The sequence below is a fragment of the Hyperoodon ampullatus genome (genome assembly GCF_949752795.1).
Source record: "Hyperoodon ampullatus genome assembly, chromosome: 16".
NCBI classification, from domain to species: Eukaryota; Metazoa; Chordata; class Mammalia; order Artiodactyla; family Ziphiidae; genus Hyperoodon; species Hyperoodon ampullatus.
Genome location: NC_136929.1, coordinates 78,151,081 through 78,172,824, shown reverse-complemented (window position 1 = coordinate 78,172,824; position 21,744 = coordinate 78,151,081). Strand labels below are relative to the sequence as shown.

Sequence of the window (21,744 nt, the reverse complement as noted above, 5' to 3'; positions counted from 1 at the left end):
ATATTTCTTTTAACAACTGCTAACTGCCTTGATCCTCTTTGGAATCATATAACTTTTAATTACTCCTTATGCTTTTATAGAGCTTAAGAGAGAGCACACTTTTTTCATGATTTTTAACTTAAATCTTCGTCACTTCATATATTAGTTTTTATTATAAAATACTCTAAAAATAAATGAAATACCACAGAAATGTGAAAAGAAAGAAGTTGCCCCAATTCTACATCTTGAACACCCCAGTCCATCCCACTAAGCAGCCGCAATTTGTTAATCATTCTTCTAGAATTTTATGTGTTATATGTAAATATTATATATAAGTAAACAAAATATTCCTGTGGGGGGTTTTTTTACACAAAATCTTTTTTTTTTTTTGGCAGGGGACAAAAGATTGCTAAAAATCTTTTGATTATTTATCACATTTTGGTCCCAGTACAACAAAATTATTTTGTGATTTTCAGTATCTCAGCTAGATTTTTGCTAAATGAAAGTAAATTGGCACTGTAATAAGCTTTAATAATGTGGTGGGTTTCTGTAATAGTCACTCTGAAATTTGAATTTATTTTTGGTGTTTTAGGAATTGCTCTTGCCTGAAACAGAGACTCCTATTTTACCGCCATATTTGTCTTCACCTCTTCCTCCCCCTGGAGAGCTCTACGCTGTTGAAGTTAAGCACGTTGTCTCACCCAGCGAAGTACGTGATTCTAGTAATGCTGGTGGTTAAAAACATGACAGGCAGTCTCGGTCTTTAACTCTAGGGTTGATTCTCCACATTTCCATCTTCCTGATTTTCATAGCTGACAGTTGGTGGCCGCTAGGCTGCCTGCCCTATAATGTCCTCTTCAGACACTTGTTTGTACTTAATGAGGCAAGTGTTCCTTAATCACTGTTGGGTTTTCCAAGTATTGTGTAGCTTTTTCAATCAAATATTTAGATTGTTAAGTTGGAACTTACTTCCACCTGTGAAATCTTATTAAACATCTCATTCCCCTGTCCTCTTCCTACATTGAACTTAGGTGCTCTTTATTCGCTGTTTTTCCATACCACTTATCACCTTGTAACAACACACTGTGCCACTTCCTTATTTTCTTTGCTTCTTCCCACTAGAATGTAATTCCATGAAGACAGGGATTTTTGTCTGTTTTGGTCCGAGGTGTACCCCTAGAACCTAGAATACTGCCTGATATATAGTAGGCACTCAGTAAATATTGACTGAATGAGTAAGTACACTGAAGAAAATTCAATTATATATGCTTGGCTAACAAGAGAGAAAGAAATGACAAATTAAGTGGCCGGGCAGTCCCTCAGCCATTTTTACACAGTATACTATTCTTTTCACAGACAAGAAGAATTTGCTCCATAATTTCATCAGAGAACATAGTAGCGCAAACTATTGTTGGGTTTTATGATTTTTAATTAGTTATTAGTCGCCACATAAATTACCCCAAATTGAGCAGCATAAAACAATACACGTGAAAGTCAGGAATCCAGGATCTTGGGTTGCAGTCGGGGTGTGTGTGTGGGGTGTACAGGATCCACTTTCAGAGCCCGAGTGCTGGGCCCCGGCCCCGCGGGCCTCTCCTGGGCCTGCCGGCGCGCCTCTGCAGGCTTCCCTGGTGGGCTTGAGCGCCACCAAGGCAGAGGCCACGCCTTGGACCACCTGGACTCAGCGGGCACATAACCGCCACCGCGGTCGTGCTTTCCAGCCGCAAGGAGCAAGTCTGCTTTGCCGTGGGGACTTCTGACTCTGTGAGGACTGTGAGGCCGTTGCTGGGGACTGGCTTGCAGTAGTTCTGTCCACATCCTGAATACTAAAAATTACAGAATTTGAACTTTTTCCCTTCCCTTCCCCCCACGTAGGTGTATATCTGCCTTGACTCTGTAGAAAACTGTAATCTGGTTAAGCAGCAGGATGACACAGTTGACAGTGGAGTCAGCTGGGAACCTGAGCCTGAGAGCCTTGAGGAAGCGCTGGGGAGGTTCAATAAGGATGTGGAGACACTCCCTCCTCTGACGGACCTGAGGACAGGTACTGAGCCTGCAGAGTGAAACGGGGTTCCTAAGGAAGCCGCTGTTCTCAGGGCCGAGATGGGGTTGTTTCCAAGGTTAACTGGCACTTTTATCACCCTCAGTTGATATGCATGGTCTCTTGCCTTGGGGCGCTGTCGTTTTTCAAAGCTCAGGTCGCACTGTAACACTGACCGCATGAAGATGGCTTTTCTGAGCTTGCAGTTTTGCCAGTAGCTCAGGTTGTGAGTTGTTACTTGGACCTGAACGGCACTTATTTTAAATTACAAGCCACCTAAGCTGCTAATAGTGGTGTGGGGCAGCAGAACTCAGACTGTGTTGAGTCCTGCCAGCATGGGTGAAATCCTGCTTTTTTCCCTCTCTATTTCCCTATCTTTATTAAATATAGGGCATTCTCCTATGAGGAAAATGCATCTAGTTACTGGTGATGACGGTTCTTGAATACGAGGAGTGGTGTCTACACATTTTATCAGTATGTGATGTATAGGGATGTATTCATCCTTGGTATTTTGTTCATATCAGAGGATACTTTAGCAAAGGAAAACATCAGCCTGACGTCCTATCTGATTTTACTTAATGAGATTTTAATCACTTATGACCCATGTTTGGCTGATAAACACCACTTGCTGTTCCCTCTGCCTGGAAAGTTCTGGGATGTGTAGCAGGGTCTCTGCTCAGCTATCCCCAATGGCAGCTCTTCCCTGATGCATCCCACCCCACCCTCTCCTCCCCTCCCCTCCTCCTGGCCTTTAAGGCAGCACAACAGCAGGGACTCTGTGCTGCAGCGTCATCAGCACTTAAGGAGGGCACCTGGCACAAGTAGGAGCTCATAAGTATTTGCTGAATGAGTGAAAAAATAAACTGTCACTTTTTTTTGTAAATTAATTTATAATCTGGAAGAAACAATTCCTCACTGTGCTCTTCTCTCAAGGGAGGTTGCACAAACAGTCCATGAGTAATGTGATAATTCATGGAGCTGTACATACATGTGCGTTTTTTTCTATGGTTATTCTTCAATTAAGTATGCATATGTACAAGTTGATTCATAGACAAGTGCTTATTAAATATGTATGGAATCTATATTGAAGGAGTTGAATAAGGAATCTATTTAGGTAACACGTTGAGGATGTGGTTGAAGTGGGTTGGGAGTATATTGTGAAGAACCCTGTAAATTGCAGTCTAAGGACTTGGTACTGCAGGCAGTTAAGATGCCATTGAAATTTTTCAAACTACAGAGCAATGGAATTGGATTGGAGGAGAAGGAAATTAAAAGTAGGAATAACAGAAACCATTTTACTATCATTTACAGAAGACAGCTGCCCAAAGGGAAAAAAATCGGGGGCGTATAAGAAGTGGGAACAATGGAGGGATGGTTTAAGCCTTGGGTGGTGGAAGAAGTAGGACTCTGAGGATGGAGAGGGTCTTTCTTCCAGCCTTTTCCTAACTTAGGAATTAGGGAAAACAAGGTTTATAGAGTACAAACAGAAGAAAGAGCATAAGCCAACATGTGGCTAACTGCTGAATGTTTAATTCTGAATAATGGGTAATTGGTGATTATATTTTCTTTGTACTTCAGTGTATTTTTTTTTTTAAAAAAGTTTTTAAGAAAATAAAAGGCAATGTGATTTTCCCCTTTTTGTCTTTTCAGAAATGCCTTGCCTTGCAGAATATGATGATGGCGTATGGTACAGAGCAAAGATTGTTTCCATTAAAGAATTTAATCCTCTGGCTGTCCTGGTACAATTTGTTGATTATGGATCAACTGAAAAGCTGACAGCAAACAGGTTAAAAAAACAAAAAAGTAAACTTAGTTGAATTAGGATTCTTAGTTTTCTATTCTTTTTTTTTTTTAATAATTGAAAAGATTTTGCCTCTTTTTTAAAAGAAAAAATCTATTTTAAAGCTACTTATATATTGGGAGTATTTTTTATCTAAAAGTTATTTTTTATTGTGGTAAAATTTACCATGTTAAAAAATAAATTTTAAAAAATTCTTAAAGAGAAAAAATTTACCACATTAGCCATTTTTCATACTTAAATACAGTTAATTGGCATTAAGTATTCAGTGTTGTGCGACCATTGCTACTGTCCATTTTCAGGACCTTTTCATAACCCCAAATAGAAACTCTACCCCTCAATAACATTCCATTCCCTTTTCCCTCAGCTCCCGGTAACCCCTTTTCTACTCTCTGTATGAATTTGCTTATTTTAGGTTCTTCATCAAGTGTAATCATAAGTATTTGTCTTTTTATGTGGCTTATTTTACTTAGAATGATGTTTTCAGAGTTCATCCAATTGAAGCATGTGTCAGAATTTCATTACTTTTATGACTAAATAATATTTCGTTGTATGTATATACCACATTTTGTTTCTCTCTTCATCTGTTGATGGACACTTGGTCTGTGAATAATGCTGCTATGAACACTGACATACAAAGAGTCGTTTTGAATGTCTGCTTTCAGCTGTTTGGGGGCATTATATACCTCAAAATGGAATTGCGGGACCATATTGTAATTCTGTGTTTAACTTTTTCAGGACATGCCAAACTTTTCCATAGTAGCTATACTATTCATATTTCCACCAGCAACGCACAGGAGTTCCATTTTCTCCACATCCTTGCCGACACTGTTATTTTCCAAGTTTTGTTATTGTTGTTTGTGATACTTTTTAGTAGTGGTAAAATACACATATCATAAAATCTACCATCTTAACCATTTTTGGAAGTATAGTTAAGTAGTGTTAACTTTCCTTACATTGTTAGTGCAACCAGTCTCCAGAACTCTCTTCATTTTGGAAAACTGAAAACTAACCCTGTGCCCATTAAACGATCCCTCATTCCCTCTTCATCCAGCCCGTCAACCACTGTTCCGCTTTCCATCTCTATGAATTTGATTATTGTAGGTATCTCATATGCCTTTTTGTAACTGGCTTATTTCACTTAGCATGATGTCAAGGTTCAACCATGTCATAGCATATGTTAGAATTTTCTTCTTTTTTAAGGCTGAATAATATTCCATCATACGTATATAACACCTTTTATTTATCCATGCACCCATCAGTGGATACTTGGCTATTGTGAATGATGCTGTGAACATGGGTGTACAAATATCTCTCTTCATGACCCTGCTTTCAGTATACTCAGCAGTGGAGTTGCTGGATAATATGCTTATTCTTAGTATCTGGAGGAACCACCACACTCCCCACAGTAGCATTCTACATTCCCACCCAGTGTCCAAGTGTTCCAGTTCTTCTCTGTATCCTCACCAACACTTGTTATCTTCCGTTTTTGTTTGTTTTAATAGTAGCCATCCTAATGGGTATGAGGTGAAATCACACTGTGGCTTTGATTTGCATTTCCCTGATGATTACTGATGTTGAGCACCTTTTCATGTGCTTGTTGGCCATTTATCTCTCTTCCTTGGAGAAATGTCTTTTTTAATGTGTGTTTTCTCTCATTCTGTACGTTGCCTTTTCACTCTGTTGATTGTGCCCTTTGCAGTTTTAAATTTTGATATAATCAAAATTTTTTCTTCTGTTGCTTGTGCTTTTGGTGTCATATCCAAGAATCACTGCCAAATCCAACACCATTAACTTTTCCTCTAATTGTGACATTCCTAACATTTTAATTTAAGGATTTTCTTTTGTGACAGACTTTGTCAAATTCCTCTTCATCTTATGCAGTATCCAGCCCGAGCCATAAAGGTTCTCTTGGCAGGGTTTAAACCTCCCTTAAGAGATGTAGGAAAGGCAAGAATACCATACTGTCCCAAGTGGAGCATGGAAGCATTGTGGGCTATGATAGACTGTCTTCAAGGAAAACAACTTTATGCTTCTTCCATGGTAAATATCTGTCTTCTTAATTAGCCAAAATACTTTCAAAGCTATTTCAAGGATCCCTGTTAACTTTCTAAAGTGCTTTTTATCTCTGCAGCTCTAGATGCAAAAATGCTTTAAAGCATTTGATGTTGTGAATACTATAGGATTAATTTTAAGGCTTGTTCAAGTGTCTTAGTTTATATTTTACAAACTTTTGATTAGCCCTGCAATGATATAAAATATCAGTGATGTAATGACTAAGATGAAAAATGATCAAGATGAGTATCCTATAATCAAAGAGAACTGATAATGAGGAAAACATGTAAACTACTAATACAAGGTAGAATGAAATAAATGCTATAAAAAAGGTATAGGTATCTTTGGGGTGTGGGTGTGGGGAGAGAAGCAGGAGCGATGAGTTCCGTCTGGAGAGATCAGGGTAGGGTGTTTGAGCCCCTGCTTAGTAGGCACTCGAGTGCTTATTCAGTAAGGACGACTGGGAGAAAGTGACATTTGAGCTGCATCCTAAAAGTAGAAAAGACCAGCACGGGGATTCTGGTCAGAGTCAGAGAAAGGTTCAAATGGTGCTCATATCATAACTGTACTGACTTTGAATTGTTTAATGCAGTAGAAGCTGCATCAAAAGGTCCAGAAAAGAAAATCCACATCATGCTTGGTATAAATATGCTTTCTACTTGAGGCTTAGTCACAAAGGGGTGGCTCAAAGGCCGTATCTGGCTTGTAACCATGTTTAATTGACTGCACAGCTGTTTTAAAATTGGAAAATTATACAAAAAGTCTTATTTCTAAGTATTACAAAATCTTCTGAAATGACAGCACCAGTGGTGCAACAGCAGTCTCTCTAGGTGGGCGCATGCTCTCCGGTTCACCCTCCTCCTCACCACGGTTGTTTCAGTCCGGTTCACCCTCCTCCTCACCACGGTTGTTTCAGTCCGGTTCACCCCTCGTCCTTACCACCGTTGTTTCAGTCCAGTTCACCCTCGTCCTCACCACTGTTGTTTCAGTCCGGTTCACCCTCGTCCTTACCACCGTTGTTTCCTGAAACAACGGCTCACCCCAGTCCTCACCACTGTTGTTTCAGTCCAGCTTGCCCTGATTTGGGGGATTTTTGATATATTGGCTGTGACAAGAATGAGCTCTTAATGAAGCAGTGCTATTACTAGAAAGTGCTTTTTGAAAACCTTTGTACATACCATGTTCCTGTATGTGCAGTGGTGTAAATAGCTTATGCAGGGTTTCTCTCAAGAAGCCAGTGAAAATAACAAATGTTCTTATAAATACCTGTGTATTCACCTCTATGAGTAACACTCAAAATTTGGTGACTGTATGCATAAAGGTATGCTTTATGTGTAGAATGTAAATGAATTTAACAGGGATGGTAGTATTTAAGCCCACTGGCTCAATCTAGGAAAACTTTGGGGAGAGTTACATTTTAAATAAAGTAAAAGATGGCAAGAATGGGACTTAGCAAGAAACCAAGATACCTTTTGAAAGTAACAGCGTATAAATTATAAATAAACTTAGAGAATGCCTTGTCCCTCCTGCCAGTTGTAGGAGGAACAGGCAGCAAAGACATGATGGTGTTTTCTTGACACGTATCTTTTTAATTTTAGGCTCAGGTACCAGAACAAATAGTGACATTATATGAAGATGAACGGTATCCAGTTCATATGTCATTAGTAGAAATGGGGCTTGCAGACCAAGATGAGTGATGTAAGTACCACGACTCCTTGTTCACCCTTACAGTCAGCATACGGCATGTGACTGATGTAGCAGAGATTCATACTAAGTTGCCCCGAAAAGCACCTTTGGCCTTTCCTTGATTTGTCAAAGGAATGACAACAAAGCTCAACCGGAATCTCTCCTGTAGATCTCTCCTTCATGGGCCCTTCTTACCTGTTCAGTACCAGTAACAAAGAGGTTCCATAGCTATAAAAACGCTTGGAACGGCTGTCCTGACCATTCATGGTGCCAGATGGTTATGGGGGCAGGAGGAGAGCAGCAGAAAGCGGGCACTAGAAATAATTTAAGCACAGAACGCTGTGCTACACATGCAGCACTACTGGACGGTCAGTGCCCTGATAACAAGGTTATTAAAGTCCTTTGATAAACAGCTCACTCTTTATCCATTCACATAAACGTAATGTGATTCAGTAACTGTATTTGTACCTTAAGCAAAGGTTTAAAAGAACACACCTTTTGTTTTTCAGGTTTACAGTACAGAGCATCTGTAGCAGCCCAGAAGAAAGTTTTCTGTTATATGTAGACCGTTTCAGGCTTATTTTTCTTGACTTGTTCTGCAATAGTGCGGGCCTTTTTTTTCTTTTCTTTACATATTGAACTGTTAGGAATTGTTCCAAAAAAGTTAATAAATATTTGCTTTCAAGTATTTACTTATTTCATTTTACTGTAATTTTTAAATGAAGTATTTCAGGCACGTTAGAAAAAACATATTTAGTTCATTTTATAAGTAATGTACATTCCGCTAAAGAAATAAGACATCATCAGCACAGTTGTAGGCCTCTGTTCTACCCTTCCCCAGTCACTGTTTCTTACAGAGGAGGTGAATACTGTGAATTTGGTGTTTATCATTCTTATATAGCTCTTTATAACTTTATTGTATATGCATGCATCCATAAATAAGACATAGTGTTGCTCTGTATATTTTTAAGTGTGTGCAGTCTCACACAATTACCTTTTTCCCCTACTTTATTTCCACTATATAATGCATATTGGTATGCATAGCTCTATTTTATTCACTTTCACTGTTACATCCATCTGTGCATATAATTTATTCTGTTGTTAGATATTTAGGTCGTTACCAGTTTTTTCTCAATTACAGATACTCTGCTGTACAACCCCTTATGCACCTGTGAGGGGTTTCCTAGTAAATATACTTTAGTGGAATTTAGTACTAGGTCATGAGGCAATTGCTTTCCAAAAAAGTGATTTTACCAGCTAATTCTACCATCAGTAGTCCAAGTTCCTTGCCAACATGTGGTGTGGCCAGACCATTGTTTGCCAGTTTATGACACTAATGTAAAAAGGTACCTCATTGTTGAAATACGCATTTACTGGTTTTAGTCATTTTATTGCTTATTAATATCCTTTGTTTGTAATTACCTATTTTAACTAATAGGGATTCTTCATATATTCTGGTTACTAATCCTTTGTCAGATACGTGTTTCTTTTCCTAGGCTGTGACTTTACTCTCTTTTGTGGTATCTTTGGACAAACAGAAACTTCTGACTCATCAACCTTCTAAGGTTTGTGCTGTGTCTCATTTAAAAATCTTTCTCTAGGGAGCTCCCTGATGGTCTAGGGGTTAGGATTTGGCACTTACACTGCTGTGGCCTGGGTTCAGTCCCTGGTCTGGGAACTGAGATCCCCCAAGAGGTGTGGCACAGCCAAAAAATAATAATTAAAAAAATAGAATTTTAAAGTCTTTCTCTATTCCTGAGGTAATATATATATAATTACTTATTTTCTTTGAAAAGTTTTAAACTTTTTTGTTACTCAGTTTTAAATCACTGGAATTATTAATACATGTGGCTTTTTTTAAAAAACTGAGTTACTGCCAGCACTACTGTCAGACTGCACTAAGTGTCTAGACCAAACTTACTATGTAAATCTACTTGTAGGTGACTTGGCCCCCCTCTTCAAGGACATCTTGCTTCTGTCAGCCCCGTCTTACAGGTAATAAGGTCAAGGCACCTGTGGTCTATCAATCAGTTAACACTGGCTGGTTAGTTTTCACGCCCCGCCTTTCTCAGCTGTCACCCTCGTTACAACTGCTTTCTCCTCCTATGAGATTTACCTGCACTCATAGAATGAACTCTTCTGCCTGTTTTACTGTTTATTTGTACTCAGTCACTGTTTTAACGTCCAATTCTGTGAACTCTGTGGTAGCTAATGCTTTAATTTTAGTACTAATTGAGCACAGTAATATTTTGACTGGAGAAATCCTCTTACTCCTTCAGTAAACTTTCTGAGCAAGACCTTCATAGGACAGGTAGGCGGTGGGAAAATCTGTGATACTGTGTTTCTTGTACTTTTTGGCTCTCATAACCATCTCCAACCAATGAAAGCATCCACTTGTTAGAAGTCTATACTGGTTAGAACCGTAGAAAGACAAGGTAGGTGAACTAAAAATGAAAGCTGTCCCTGTGCACTTCAAACATTATGAAAAAAGGCATCAAGTTTTATATTCCAAACAATCTTTTCCATTTATATATACACACACACAGTATATATAAATTAAACCACAGAATCCACAAGAAATGGACATTTTTTTAAAGAAGATCAAGTTAGTGTTATTTCATGATTAGCCACACACAAGGATCATGACAATTTTGTGTCCATTAGAACATTACCATCCTTGTCTTTAACTCTTACTCGACCAGATGAATATTTGGTTTCTTGAAGACCGTTTGTATACACAGTTTTAACAGTGCCATCTGGATACTCCCGTCTCTTGAACTGGGCCGTATGTAGTTCTCTTTGGCCATTATTAAACTCTATGATTTTGTTGCCATCTCTGTAAATTTAAAGTAGAATTTAATTTCTTTTAAAAAAAAATGAAGTATACAGCAGGAGAACTCTGGCAGTTATTCCTTCTCCTAGATCATCCCTGGTCCTTATATAAGGTACAATTGGGACTCAACTTCTCAGCACAGAATGGTTTTTTCTGTTTTGGTTATTTCTCAAATTTTATATGAACACAATGGCTCTGTGCCACATACAAGTGTTAGAGAGCCAGTGCCCTATCAAGTGTGGCCCTAGGGTGTCAGCATCACCCGAGGGCTCATTAGAAACGCGAATTATTTGGCTGGGGCCCAGCAACCTGCTCTTGAACAGTCCCTCCAGGTGATTCTGGTACACCCTGAAGTTTGAGAACCACTGCTGTAAGTGAAAAACGTCAAAGTAATCCTGAGTGAATTGCATATTTAAAAGCTGCTAAGAGAATAAAAGTGTTCATCACAAGAAAAATGTGTAAGTATGTGTAATGATGGATGTTAACTAGAATTCTGTGATCATCTTGCGATATATACAAATATCAGATCTTTGTTGTACACCTGAAACTAATGTTATATGTCAGTTATACCTCCATTAAAACATGATAATCCTGAATGAATTAATAACATGGGATGTGCTTGAGTGTAGATGAAAAAAGACTTGCCATGAGTTAATACTTGAAGATGGATAGATGGATATGGGGACCTTTTCATATTATTTTCTTTCTACTACAGAAAATTTCAATCATACGAGTCAGTTTTTTGAAAAGTTTCTAAAATCAAAGTATACTGTACACAGAAGAAATAAAGTTTGAGGAAAATCTTTAGTTGAGCACCAGATAAAGTTTCAGACCACATTAAGGGAAAAACACAGTCATGACCATGAGAAGTTCCTACATTACTGCCAAGTTTATATCATAGAATTCAAGTTAATGGGTACTTAAACTGTTACACTCCAGGAGAGGAGGGTGAAACTAAAAATAGGACTCTCGATCTGACAAAACTCCACCAAGGTTTCAATTAAAATGGTGCTTATAAGATGCTCTTCACTGTGGATTGAAGAAGTTGACTCTAACTTCAAGAAATTTAACACTCAGAAGGATAAGGAAAGAAATTGTTGATTTTAAGGAATTGACAGGGCAGCTTTCCTTCTTTGTGTCTCACTCACTGTTTTCAAATTTCACCAGACTGATTTCTAAACAAATACTTGCCATTCTCCTTTCGTGAAGTGCTGTTCAGACACCCTTCAGGTCTGTACGCTAAAGACTAACTAGACGTTACAATGCATTTATCTCAAACTCATCCTAAACTCCAGAATGCTGAAAACATGTCTTACCTGCTCTCAAATTCTGAACGCAGTGAAATGTTGAATGACTTACACAAATGTTTTAAGATTTTTAAAATTCAACTGCTAATAAAAGTTGAAAACTAGAAAATCTAGAAACAAAACAGGTAACATACCGTTGCCCTCTGACAATTGTACCATCTGGGAAAATGCTTTCTTCTTGTCCATCAGCAAACAAGTTTTTGATAGTCTGATCAGGAAACGTGATTTCTTTTCTTCCATCTGGGAAATGTTTTTCTGTAGAAAAAGGAGTTACCATAAATATTTTATTTTTAAAGGAAAGGAAGAATGTAATAACTGAGAGGGCACAGGTTTTCACCTATCTGTCCGCTTGAGAAATGTAAGACTTCCAGTCCTTCTGGGTACGTGGTGTGGGTGGTGTGTGTGGCTGCGTAGTAGTAGATCTGCAAAGACACAGAGTCAGCACCGCCTCCTCTTCAGAGGTGTTTACGCTATGGACAAAACACGCCCCTGGAAACCTACCACTCTCCCATCCGGCATGACCTGCTTGACATCACCGTTGAAGAAAGTGACAGTGACCGTCTTTCCATCTGCACTCGCTTCTTTTCGGGTTCCATTTGGAAACAATATAACATGGCACCCATTCTTATAAACCTTTTCTATCTACAAAAAAAAAAAAACCAGGACTATCAATATGTAAAACTTCTTGAGACCACACGACAAAAATATCCCTAATTCTTTTAAATTGCCTACTTTGAAATTTTTCATAATAAAAATTAAAACATTTCTCAGAGGGAGACAAATGTTAATAAGCTCATAATAATCAACTTCACTTATCTACACATCACTGTTCTTAGGTCACTCTTCCCCCAAAACAAACTTTTTAGTAGTTTTTTTTTCAAGCAAAGTGCAGACATCACTTCTCCTGTAAACATTTCAACAGATATCTCTAATGGAAGGATTTTTAACATAACCAAACCGTTATCATCCCTAATAAACTAATTCATTCCTTCATCATATCATAACCATATTTTCCATAAATTCACACACAGAAGGCCTTTTACAGTTTACTTGAATCAAGATCAAAACAAGATCCACACACACTTGATGTGTCTCTACCCTCAATTTCTAATGGTCCCTTTCCCCCTTTTTTAATGCCAACTGTTGAAGGAACTGGGTCACTGAATATGTAACGTTTCCCACACTCTGGATTTGGCTGATTGCTTTTCCATTATGGTGTCATTAAACATGTTCCAATATCACTGTTTTTCCTTAAAAAAACCCAGTAGTTAGCTCTCGAGGCTTGATTAAATTCCAGCTGAATTACTCTGACGAGTACCTTTTAGGTGCAGCAGTGGGCTTTGTATGGCAGCACATCCAGAAATCTAGTAAGTATGTGCTGCCTCCTGACCTCAGCACTGACTGGGTGGCATCACGAGATCCGTCAACCTTTCGTCTAAGGTTTTAGGAGCCACTGATGACTACCTATAGACCCTTCGTGTCATCGGAAATTGTAAACTGGTGATTCTCTAATTTTCTCATTCCTCTTCCATTCATTAGCTGCGATTCTTCTAAAAAAGAAAACCTCCCCTCGTCAAACAATTTGTTATCCTAAAGTAGAGTTTGTACAGGAAGAGTCTAACAACTTACTTCTGACTGTTGGTCTTTGTTCTTCACTCATTCCTCAAGATTTGCAGTGAACTTTGGGGCCTTCTGATTTCTATTAAAGTGGATCAGAGTACTTGGAAAAGTACATGTTCTATAAACCTGAGGAAAAATTCCCTCATCACCTCCTCAGTAACCCTGTTTATGTTCCTCCTCTTGTCATTCACTTTTTAGCTGGAACACCCAGCCAGGCCGTTTTCCCACTCAAAACCTTTCCTAAGCACAAGAATAAAATTGTCAGGCTGGGGGTGGAGAGTAGCTGATCCAGGAAATATTTAAGGAAGCCTGCAGGAAGGGTAGGGCCGAGAACTGAGGTTTTCAAAAGTACCAAGGATTAATTACCAAGGCTTCTTAGCTATGTCTGGAGAAAGAACAAGAAGTTTAAGCAACTAGATTGTATTCCTCCTTTTGTTGCATCATCTCTAAATCATAAATGGCAACTAAATGTATGCTGTCTATTGAGTAGGGTCCCAAGGTTCAAACCGAGTCATGTGCCAAGGTACTACGGTCTTCAGCCCCATCAAGTCTTGAAGATCATTTCAGAACCTAAGTGTTTCAACTCTATTTTAACCCATGTTCATTTTTTATAGTATTCATTGGTTTGAAAAAAAAAAAAAGTTTAACCTTTCCATCAGGATGGCTGATTTCTCCCTGAATTTCTTCTTTTCCTTCTTTTTCATCCTCTTCTTTACATTCAGGATCTGGAGAGTTCACTGGTTCAGGTGGCTCCCTGGGTAAGGCTATCTGTAAGGACAAGAGGCTCTCGGTCTGTCCTACATTACATGTAATAAAAATCTCAAGCAGCTAAAACTTACACTTAGTCCAAAAGCCAGATTCCACTATTATAGGATTCTAGTATGACTAGTATTTGGTGTTGTATAGAAAACATTTACAATGTTAAGTAAAAAGCTTCCTTTATAAATGGTTTAGAAACTTAAGCCAGTTAACCAGTCAACTTTAAGCCTGAATAATATGTTTTAATATATAAAAACAAAGAGATTTACTTGTCCCTTATCCGAATTGCCTAAATCACGAGACACAGACTTGGATCTTCGAGATGGATTGCCTGTTAGAATATAATTACCAGAGTTAGTTTTATTATTTAATTGAAAGTTTTAAGTTTATTCAATACTATGGTCAAACATCTCCTTAGTTCACTCTTCTTTTGTGAACTGCTGTCCTTTACCCATTATTTAAGGAAGTCTTAGTACTTCTCTTTACTAATTCCTAGGAGTTCTTCACTGTATAAATTCAAATACTTATTCAGATACTTAAGTCCTGATGATCAAGAAAGGCAAAGTATCTGTTCTCTGAAAGTGTACAATCTGGAGAAAGGTGCTCAACTAACCTAATAGATGGACCCAAAGGTAGTTTGGAGACAATCACCAGGACTTTAGTTAGAGGGTAGGAATGGGGTACAGATAATAGAAGCATCCAGGAATACACATAGAATTTGGCTTGAAAAAAAAATAACTGGGTAATTATAATCTAGACCTAATGGCTGTGGTCTAAACTTTTTAGATCATGACCAACACACAAATGTACATGTTCATACATTATAAAATAAGCATGTGTGTGCATACACACAGACACCACCACCAACAAGAAAGTGACATTAAAAATACATTGAAGTTCTAATATTTTCTTCTTATATGCCAATGGATATTATAAACACTCCCAAATTTGAAGGATTTCAAGCTCAAGTGCCAAGATCTGACTTAAATGTTAAACACTAGAATGGATGCTGGATGCTCCAGGGAAAATAGACTAGAGGAGAAGAACAGAGGCAGAGTCCGGTCAGGAGGCTGGTGGGCGACTATGGAGACGGCAGTGTTTGTACTGTGTCAAATCACTGACCCGTGGGTCCCAAACAGCTGAGTGCTAGCAATATCATATGGTTCAACCTACTTAATTCAGAAAATATCAACATCAGGATTAGTTTAGGGATTGATGGGAGTGGGGGGTACGGATACAAGAAAAAACGGATCAAGGAGTGCACACAGATTTTGGCTAAATGAACACTTTCCTCCACCTCACAGGCACACAGAACCACAGTGCAGTGTGAGCTCCGTGTTACATCATCTCTAAATCTTACAACCAGCCTCCATAGAAAAGACTAACGGCCTCATTTTATAGGTGAGGAAATCAAAGCTGAGAGGCTAAATAACTTGCCAAGGTTGTCAACTAATAAAAGTCAAGTCAGAACCAGTATTCAAGCTCATCAAGCTTAATTCTCTCAGCTGTTTGTGAACGTCATGAACAAGCCCCTGAGCACATTCTCACTGGGAGGAACAGAGGGGAATGGGTGCCCACCACTGTGAGCACCTTATAAAATTACATGTAACAATTATTTAATAAACAATGCTGGAACAGCTAGATACTTTAGGAGTATATGTTTATGACCTCAGGGTAGGTAAAGACTTAAGCCAAGAAGCACTACCCATAAAGGAATAAGGTGAAATTCAACTACATTAAAGAAAGAAATTTGGGAACTTTTAAAGGTGAAGTCAGCATCATGGTGGCTAAATCATTCCTCTTTCTTCTCCCTTAGTCAGACTCAAGTCAAAAAGGGAGAGGATGCAAATCAATAAAATTAGAAATGAAAAAGGAGTAATCACAACTGACACCACAGAAATACAAAGGATTATAAGAGACTACCACAAACAGCTATATGCCAACAAAATGGACAACCACGAAGAAATGGACAAATTCTTGGAAAGATACAATTTTCCAAGACTGAACCAGGAAGAATTAAAAAATATAAACAGACCTATCACAACAAATGAAATTGAAACTGTAATTAAAAATCTTCCAACCACAGCCGCATAGCACAGGGAGATCAGCTCGGTGCTTTGTGACCACCTTGAGGGGTGGGATAGGGAGGGTGGGAGGGAGGGAGACGCAAGAGGGAAGAGATATGGGAACATATGTATATGTATAACTGATTCACTTTGTTATAAAGCAGAAACTAACACACCATTGTAAAGCAATTATACTCCAATAAAGATGTAAAAAAAAAAAAAAAAATCCAACCAACAAAAGCCCAGGACCAAATGGCTTCACAGGCGAATTCCATCAATCATTTACAGAAGACCTAACACCCATCCTTCTCAAACTCTTCCAAAAAATTGCAGAGGGAGGGACACTCCCAAATTCGTTCTGCAAAGCCACCATCACCCTGACACCAAAACCAGAAAAAGATATCACAAAAAAAGAAAATTACAGACCAATATCACTGATGAATATAGATGCAAAAATCCTGAAAAAAAAACTGGCAAATAGAATGCAACAACACATTAAAAGGATCATACACCATGATCAAGTGGGATTTATCCCAGGGATGCAAGGATTCTTCAGTATATGCAAATCAATCAATGTGCTACACCATATAAACAAATTAAGAAAAAAAACCCATATGATCATCTCAATAGATGCAGAAAAAGCGTTTGAGAAAATTCAACACCCATTTATGATAAAAACTCTCCAGAAAATGAGCATACAGGGAACCTACCTCAACATAATAAAGGCCATATATGACAAAGCCACAGCCAACATCATACTCAAAGGTGAAACACTGAAAGCATTTCCACTAAGATCAGGAGCAAGACAAGGATGTCCACTCTCACCACACTTATTCAACATAGTTTTGGAAGTCCTAGCCACGGCAAACAGAGAAGAAAAAGAAAAGGAATACAAATTGGAAAAGAAGAAGTAAAACTGTCACTGTTTGCTGATGACATGATACTATACATAGAAAATCCTAAAGATGCCACCAGAAAACAACTAGAACTAATCAATGAATTTGGTAAGGTTGCAGGATACAAAATTAATGCACAGAAATCTCTGGCATTCCTATAAACTAACAATGAAAAATCAGAGAAATTAAGGAAACAATCCTGTTTACCATCGCAACAAAAAGAATAAAATACCTAGGAATAAATCTACCTAAGGAGAAAAAGACCTGTACTCAGAAAACTATAAAATACTGATGAAAGAAATCAAAGATGACATAAACAGATGGAGAAATATACCATGTTCTTGGACTGGAAGAATCAATATTGTGAAAATGACTATACTACCCAAAGCAATCTACAGATTCAATGCAATCCTTATCAAACTACCAATAGCATTCTTCACAGAATTAGAACAAAAAAAATCTACAATTTGTATGGACACAGAAGACCCCGAATAGACAAAGTGATCTTGAGAAAGAAAAACGGAGATGGAGGAATCAGGCTCCCAGACTTCAGACTATACCACAAAGCTACAGTAATCAAGACAGTATGGTACTGGCACAAAAACAGAAATACAGATCAATGGAACAGGATAGAAAGCCCAGAGATAAACCCACGTACATATGGTCACCTTATCTTTGATAAAGGAGGCAAGACTACACAATGGAGAAAAGACAGCCTCTTCAATAAGTGGTGCTGGGAAAACTGGACAGCTACATGTAAAAGAATGAAATTAGAACACTCCCTAACAGCATACACAAAAATAAACTCAAAATGGATTAAAGACCTAAATGTAAGGCCAGACACTATCAAACTCTTAGAGGAAAACATAGGCAGAACACTCTATGACATAAATCACAGCAAGATCCTTTTTGACCCACCTCCTAGAGAAATGGAAATAAAAATATACAAATGGGACCTAATGAAACTCAAGTGCTTTTGCACAGCAAAGGAAACCATAAACAAGACCAAAAGACAACCCTCAGAATGGGAGAAAATATTTGCAAATGAAGCAACTGACAAAGGATTAATCTCCAAAATTTACAAGCAGCTCATGCAGCTCAATATTAAAACAAACAACCCAATCCAAAAACAGGCAGAAGACCTAAACAGACATTTCTCCAAAGAAGATATACAGATTGCCAACAAACACATGAAAGAATGCTCAACATCATTAATCATTAGAGAAATGCAAATCAAAACTACCATGAGGAGCTTCCCTGGTGGCTCAGTGGTTGAGAGTCCACCTGCCGATGCAGGGGACACGGGTTTGTGCCCCGGTCCGGGAGGACCCCACATGCCGCGGAGCGGCTGGGCCCGTGAGCCATGGCCACTGAGCCTGCGCGTCCGGAGCCTGTGCTCCGCAACGGGAGAGGCCACAACAGTGAGAGGCCTGCGTACTGCAAAAAAAAAAAAAAAAAAAAAAAAAAAACTAACATGAGGTATCACCTCACACCAGTCAGAATGGCCACCATGAAAAAATCTACAAACAATAAATGCTGGAGAGTGTTTGGAGAAAAGGGAACCCTCTTGCACTGTTGGTGGGAATGTAAATTGATACAGCAACTATGGAGAATATGGAGGTTCCTTAAAAAAACTAAAAATAGAACTACCATACGACCCAGCCATCCCACTACTGGGCATATACCCTGAGAAAAACCATAATTCAAAAAGAGTCATGTACCACAATGTTCACTGCAGCTCTATTTACAATAGCCAGGACATGGAAGCAACCTAAGTGTCCATCAACAGATGAATGGATAAAGAAGATGTGGCACATATATACAATGGAATATTACTCAGCCATAAAAAGAAACAAAATTGAGTTATTTGTAGTGAGGTGGATGGACCTAGAGACTGTCATACAGAGTGAATTAAGTCAGAAGGAGGAAAACAAATACTGTATGCTAATGCATATATATGGAATCTAAAAAAAAAAAAAAACTGTACCGATGAACCTAGTTGTAGGGCAGGAATAAAGAGGTACACATAGAAAATGGACTTGAGGACATGGGGTGGGAGGGCGAAGATGGGGTGAAGTGAGAGTAGCATCGGCATATACACACTATCGAATGTAAAATGGTTGGCTGGTGAGAAGCAGCAGCACAGCAGAAGGAGATGGGCTCTATGCTTTGCAATGACCTAGAGGGGTGGGATAGGGAGGATGGGAGGGAGGCTCAAGAGGGAGGGGATATGGGGACATGTGTACGCATATGGCTGAATCACTTTGTTGTACAGCAGAAACTAACAGCATTGTGAAGCAATTATACTGCAATAAAGATGTATTAAAAAAAAACTTGGGCTTCCCTGGTGGCGCAGTGGTTGAGAGTCCGCCTGCCGATGCAGGGGATACGGGTTCGTGCCCCGGTCTGGGAGGATCCCACATGCCGCGGAGCGGCTGGGCCCGTGAGCCATGGCCGCTGGGCCTGCGCGTCCGGAGCCTGTGCTCTGCAACGGGAGTGGCCACAACAGTGAGAGGCCCGCGTACCGCAAAAAAAAAAAAAAAAAAAAAAAAAAACTAGGTAGTGAAAGAAGATAATGGAATACATACAGTACAACTCTACTCAGAAAGCTCAAAACAAGTAAAACATTTTTTTAGGGCTGTACCTATGAAAGCAGAAACTACAAGGGAAAAGCAATGTAATATAATCATGGAGGGGTCAGTTCTGGGATGCTAATCTATTTCTTTATCTAGGCAGTGGTTACCCAAGTATTTATAACTGCCAAACAGCATATGTTACATCCACTTTTATAAATTTAATTCACAGAAATAATTTCTAAAAATACCAGGTAGATCTTAAAGACCCAGTTGTGAAAACAAAAGTTCATGGGAGAAAATAGCATGTTTGTGACCTGACGATTGAGAAGGATATCTCAGTCACGAAAAGCAAAAACCATTTTTTTAGAAAATTGATTAACTTCAATATTAAAAGGAAAAACATGTATATAAAAAACACAAACCAGGGACTTCCCTCGTGGCACAGTGGTTGAGAATCCACCTGCCAATGCACGGGATACAGGTTCGAGCCCTGGTCTGGGAAGATCCCACATGCCATGGAACAAATAAGCCCGTGCGCCACAACTACTGAGCCCATGTGCCACAACTACTGAAGCCCATGCACCTAGAGCCCGTGCTCCGCAACAAGAGAAGCCACCGCAATGAGAAGCCCATGCACCGCAACGAAGAGTAGCCTCCGCTCACCGCAACTAGAGAAAGCCCCCGCGCACAGCAACGAAGACCCAACACAGCCAAAAATAAATAAATTTATTTTTTTTAAAAACCCACAAACCAGGCTTCCCTGGTGGCCCAGTGGTTGAGAGTCTGCCTGCCAATGCAGGGGACACGGGTTCATGCCCCGGTCTGGGAGGATCCCACATGCCACGAAGTGGCTGGGCCCGTGAGCCATGGCCGCTGAGCCTGAGCGTCCGGAGCCTGTGCTCCGCAACGGGAGAGGCCACAGCAGTGAGAGGCCCGCGTACCGCAAAAAAAAAACCCAAAAAAACCTACAAACCAAAAAGCTACATACAGATTGGCAGAAGATATTGGCAGTGCTTACAAATGACAAAGGATTAGTAGGCAGAATAACTAACTTCAATACGGAAAAACATACACATATATATACATACACAAACAGACACACGGAGTTTTAAATGGGCAAAAGAAATGAACAGGCAATTCACAAAAGAGGAGACCCAAATGTCCACTAAATATGAAAAGATGCTCACATTACCTCATCAGTAATCTGGGAAATGCATATTACACTGACCCACCATTTCACACTCAGCTGACTAGCCAAAATTATGAAGTCTGAGCAGATCAAGTGTTGGCAAGCACAGAGAGCATGTTCTGCTAACAGTAAAACAAGAAACTGGCAACCGCTTTGCAAAGGGAAGCCTCCGAAAGTGGCACAAACCTGATGTGACCCAATATTCTACTCCTGACATGTGTCCGAGAGAAACTCACATGACCGAGACTTGTTCTGCGGCCCTTTTCATTCTGTGACAAACTGGCAGAAAACCTGAATGCCCGCCAACAAGAAAATATACTGTGGCAAATACACATGGAATCTGTACAGCTAGAGTTTATATGTATTAATGAGGGTAGGTCTTAAAATACTGAGAAAGCAGCAGACTGCAGAGGGATGGACTATGAAACAATACTATATTGATTTACAGACACAATGTAGTAAAAGAATGAAAAAAAAGGGAATGCTGTCAGGGTGCACATTAACTGGGAGTAGGATACATAGGGGCTTCAATTATATTTACAATGTTTTATTTCTTAAGTTGGGTGTAAATTCTCCACTCTTTAAATTCCTGAAATATTTTATAAAAAGATCATGCAACTATCTTACCTTGTGTTGGCAAATAGTTTTTTTTGTACTTTTCTACCTGGGTTCCTGAAGAAACTTGACTCTTTGGAAATCGAACTGATGACTTCTATAGTATGAGAAATTTTTGAATATAAAATTAGTTTACACATTAGTACAAGGAATGAAACTAACAGAACTCAGCTTGCAATGGGAATGTTTTAAGTGTGTTATTTATGCTGTTTTTGTTTATTGCTACAGGCCAGAGTGAACAAGCTGCTACTAGGAATGAACTACACACACACGCACGCGCTGCCTCTGGAAATACATGCATTCCTCAAGTGAAGGCATAACAGA

The 21,744-nt window shown here is 39.1% G+C and overlaps 2 protein-coding genes across 3 annotated transcripts in view; one reads left to right on the top strand and one right to left on the bottom strand.

The window, feature by feature from the left end:
* Positions 1-7,570, top strand: part of RNF17 (ring finger protein 17) — a gene marked incomplete at both ends in the record, with an annotated part of 128,752 nt that extends 121,182 nt beyond the window's left edge. Inside the window, 5 exons of the mRNA XM_079721645.1 lie at positions 572-688; positions 1,855-2,023; positions 3,671-3,806; positions 5,672-5,861; positions 7,472-7,570. Coding sequence (XP_079577771.1) covers positions 572-688; positions 1,855-2,023; positions 3,671-3,806; positions 5,672-5,861; positions 7,472-7,570 — 711 coding nt within the window. The remainder of the gene's footprint in view (positions 1-571; positions 689-1,854; positions 2,024-3,670; positions 3,807-5,671; positions 5,862-7,471) is intronic.
* Positions 7,571-10,070: 2,500 nt separating this feature from the next.
* The window catches only part of CPAP (centrosome assembly and centriole elongation protein), a gene marked incomplete at its 5' end in the record, with an annotated part of 54,647 nt that continues 42,973 nt past the window's right edge, over positions 10,071-21,744 (bottom strand). For both annotated transcript variants that reach the window (XM_079721601.1, XM_079721602.1), the window contains 7 exons: positions 10,071-10,395; positions 11,834-11,954; positions 12,037-12,121; positions 12,201-12,341; positions 13,968-14,087; positions 14,348-14,409; positions 21,433-21,517. In XM_079721601.1, coding sequence (XP_079577727.1) covers positions 10,200-10,395; positions 11,834-11,954; positions 12,037-12,121; positions 12,201-12,341; positions 13,968-14,087; positions 14,348-14,409; positions 21,433-21,517 — 810 coding nt within the window. In that variant the 3' untranslated portion in view covers positions 10,071-10,199. The remainder of the gene's footprint in view (positions 10,396-11,833; positions 11,955-12,036; positions 12,122-12,200; positions 12,342-13,967; positions 14,088-14,347; positions 14,410-21,432; positions 21,518-21,744) is intronic.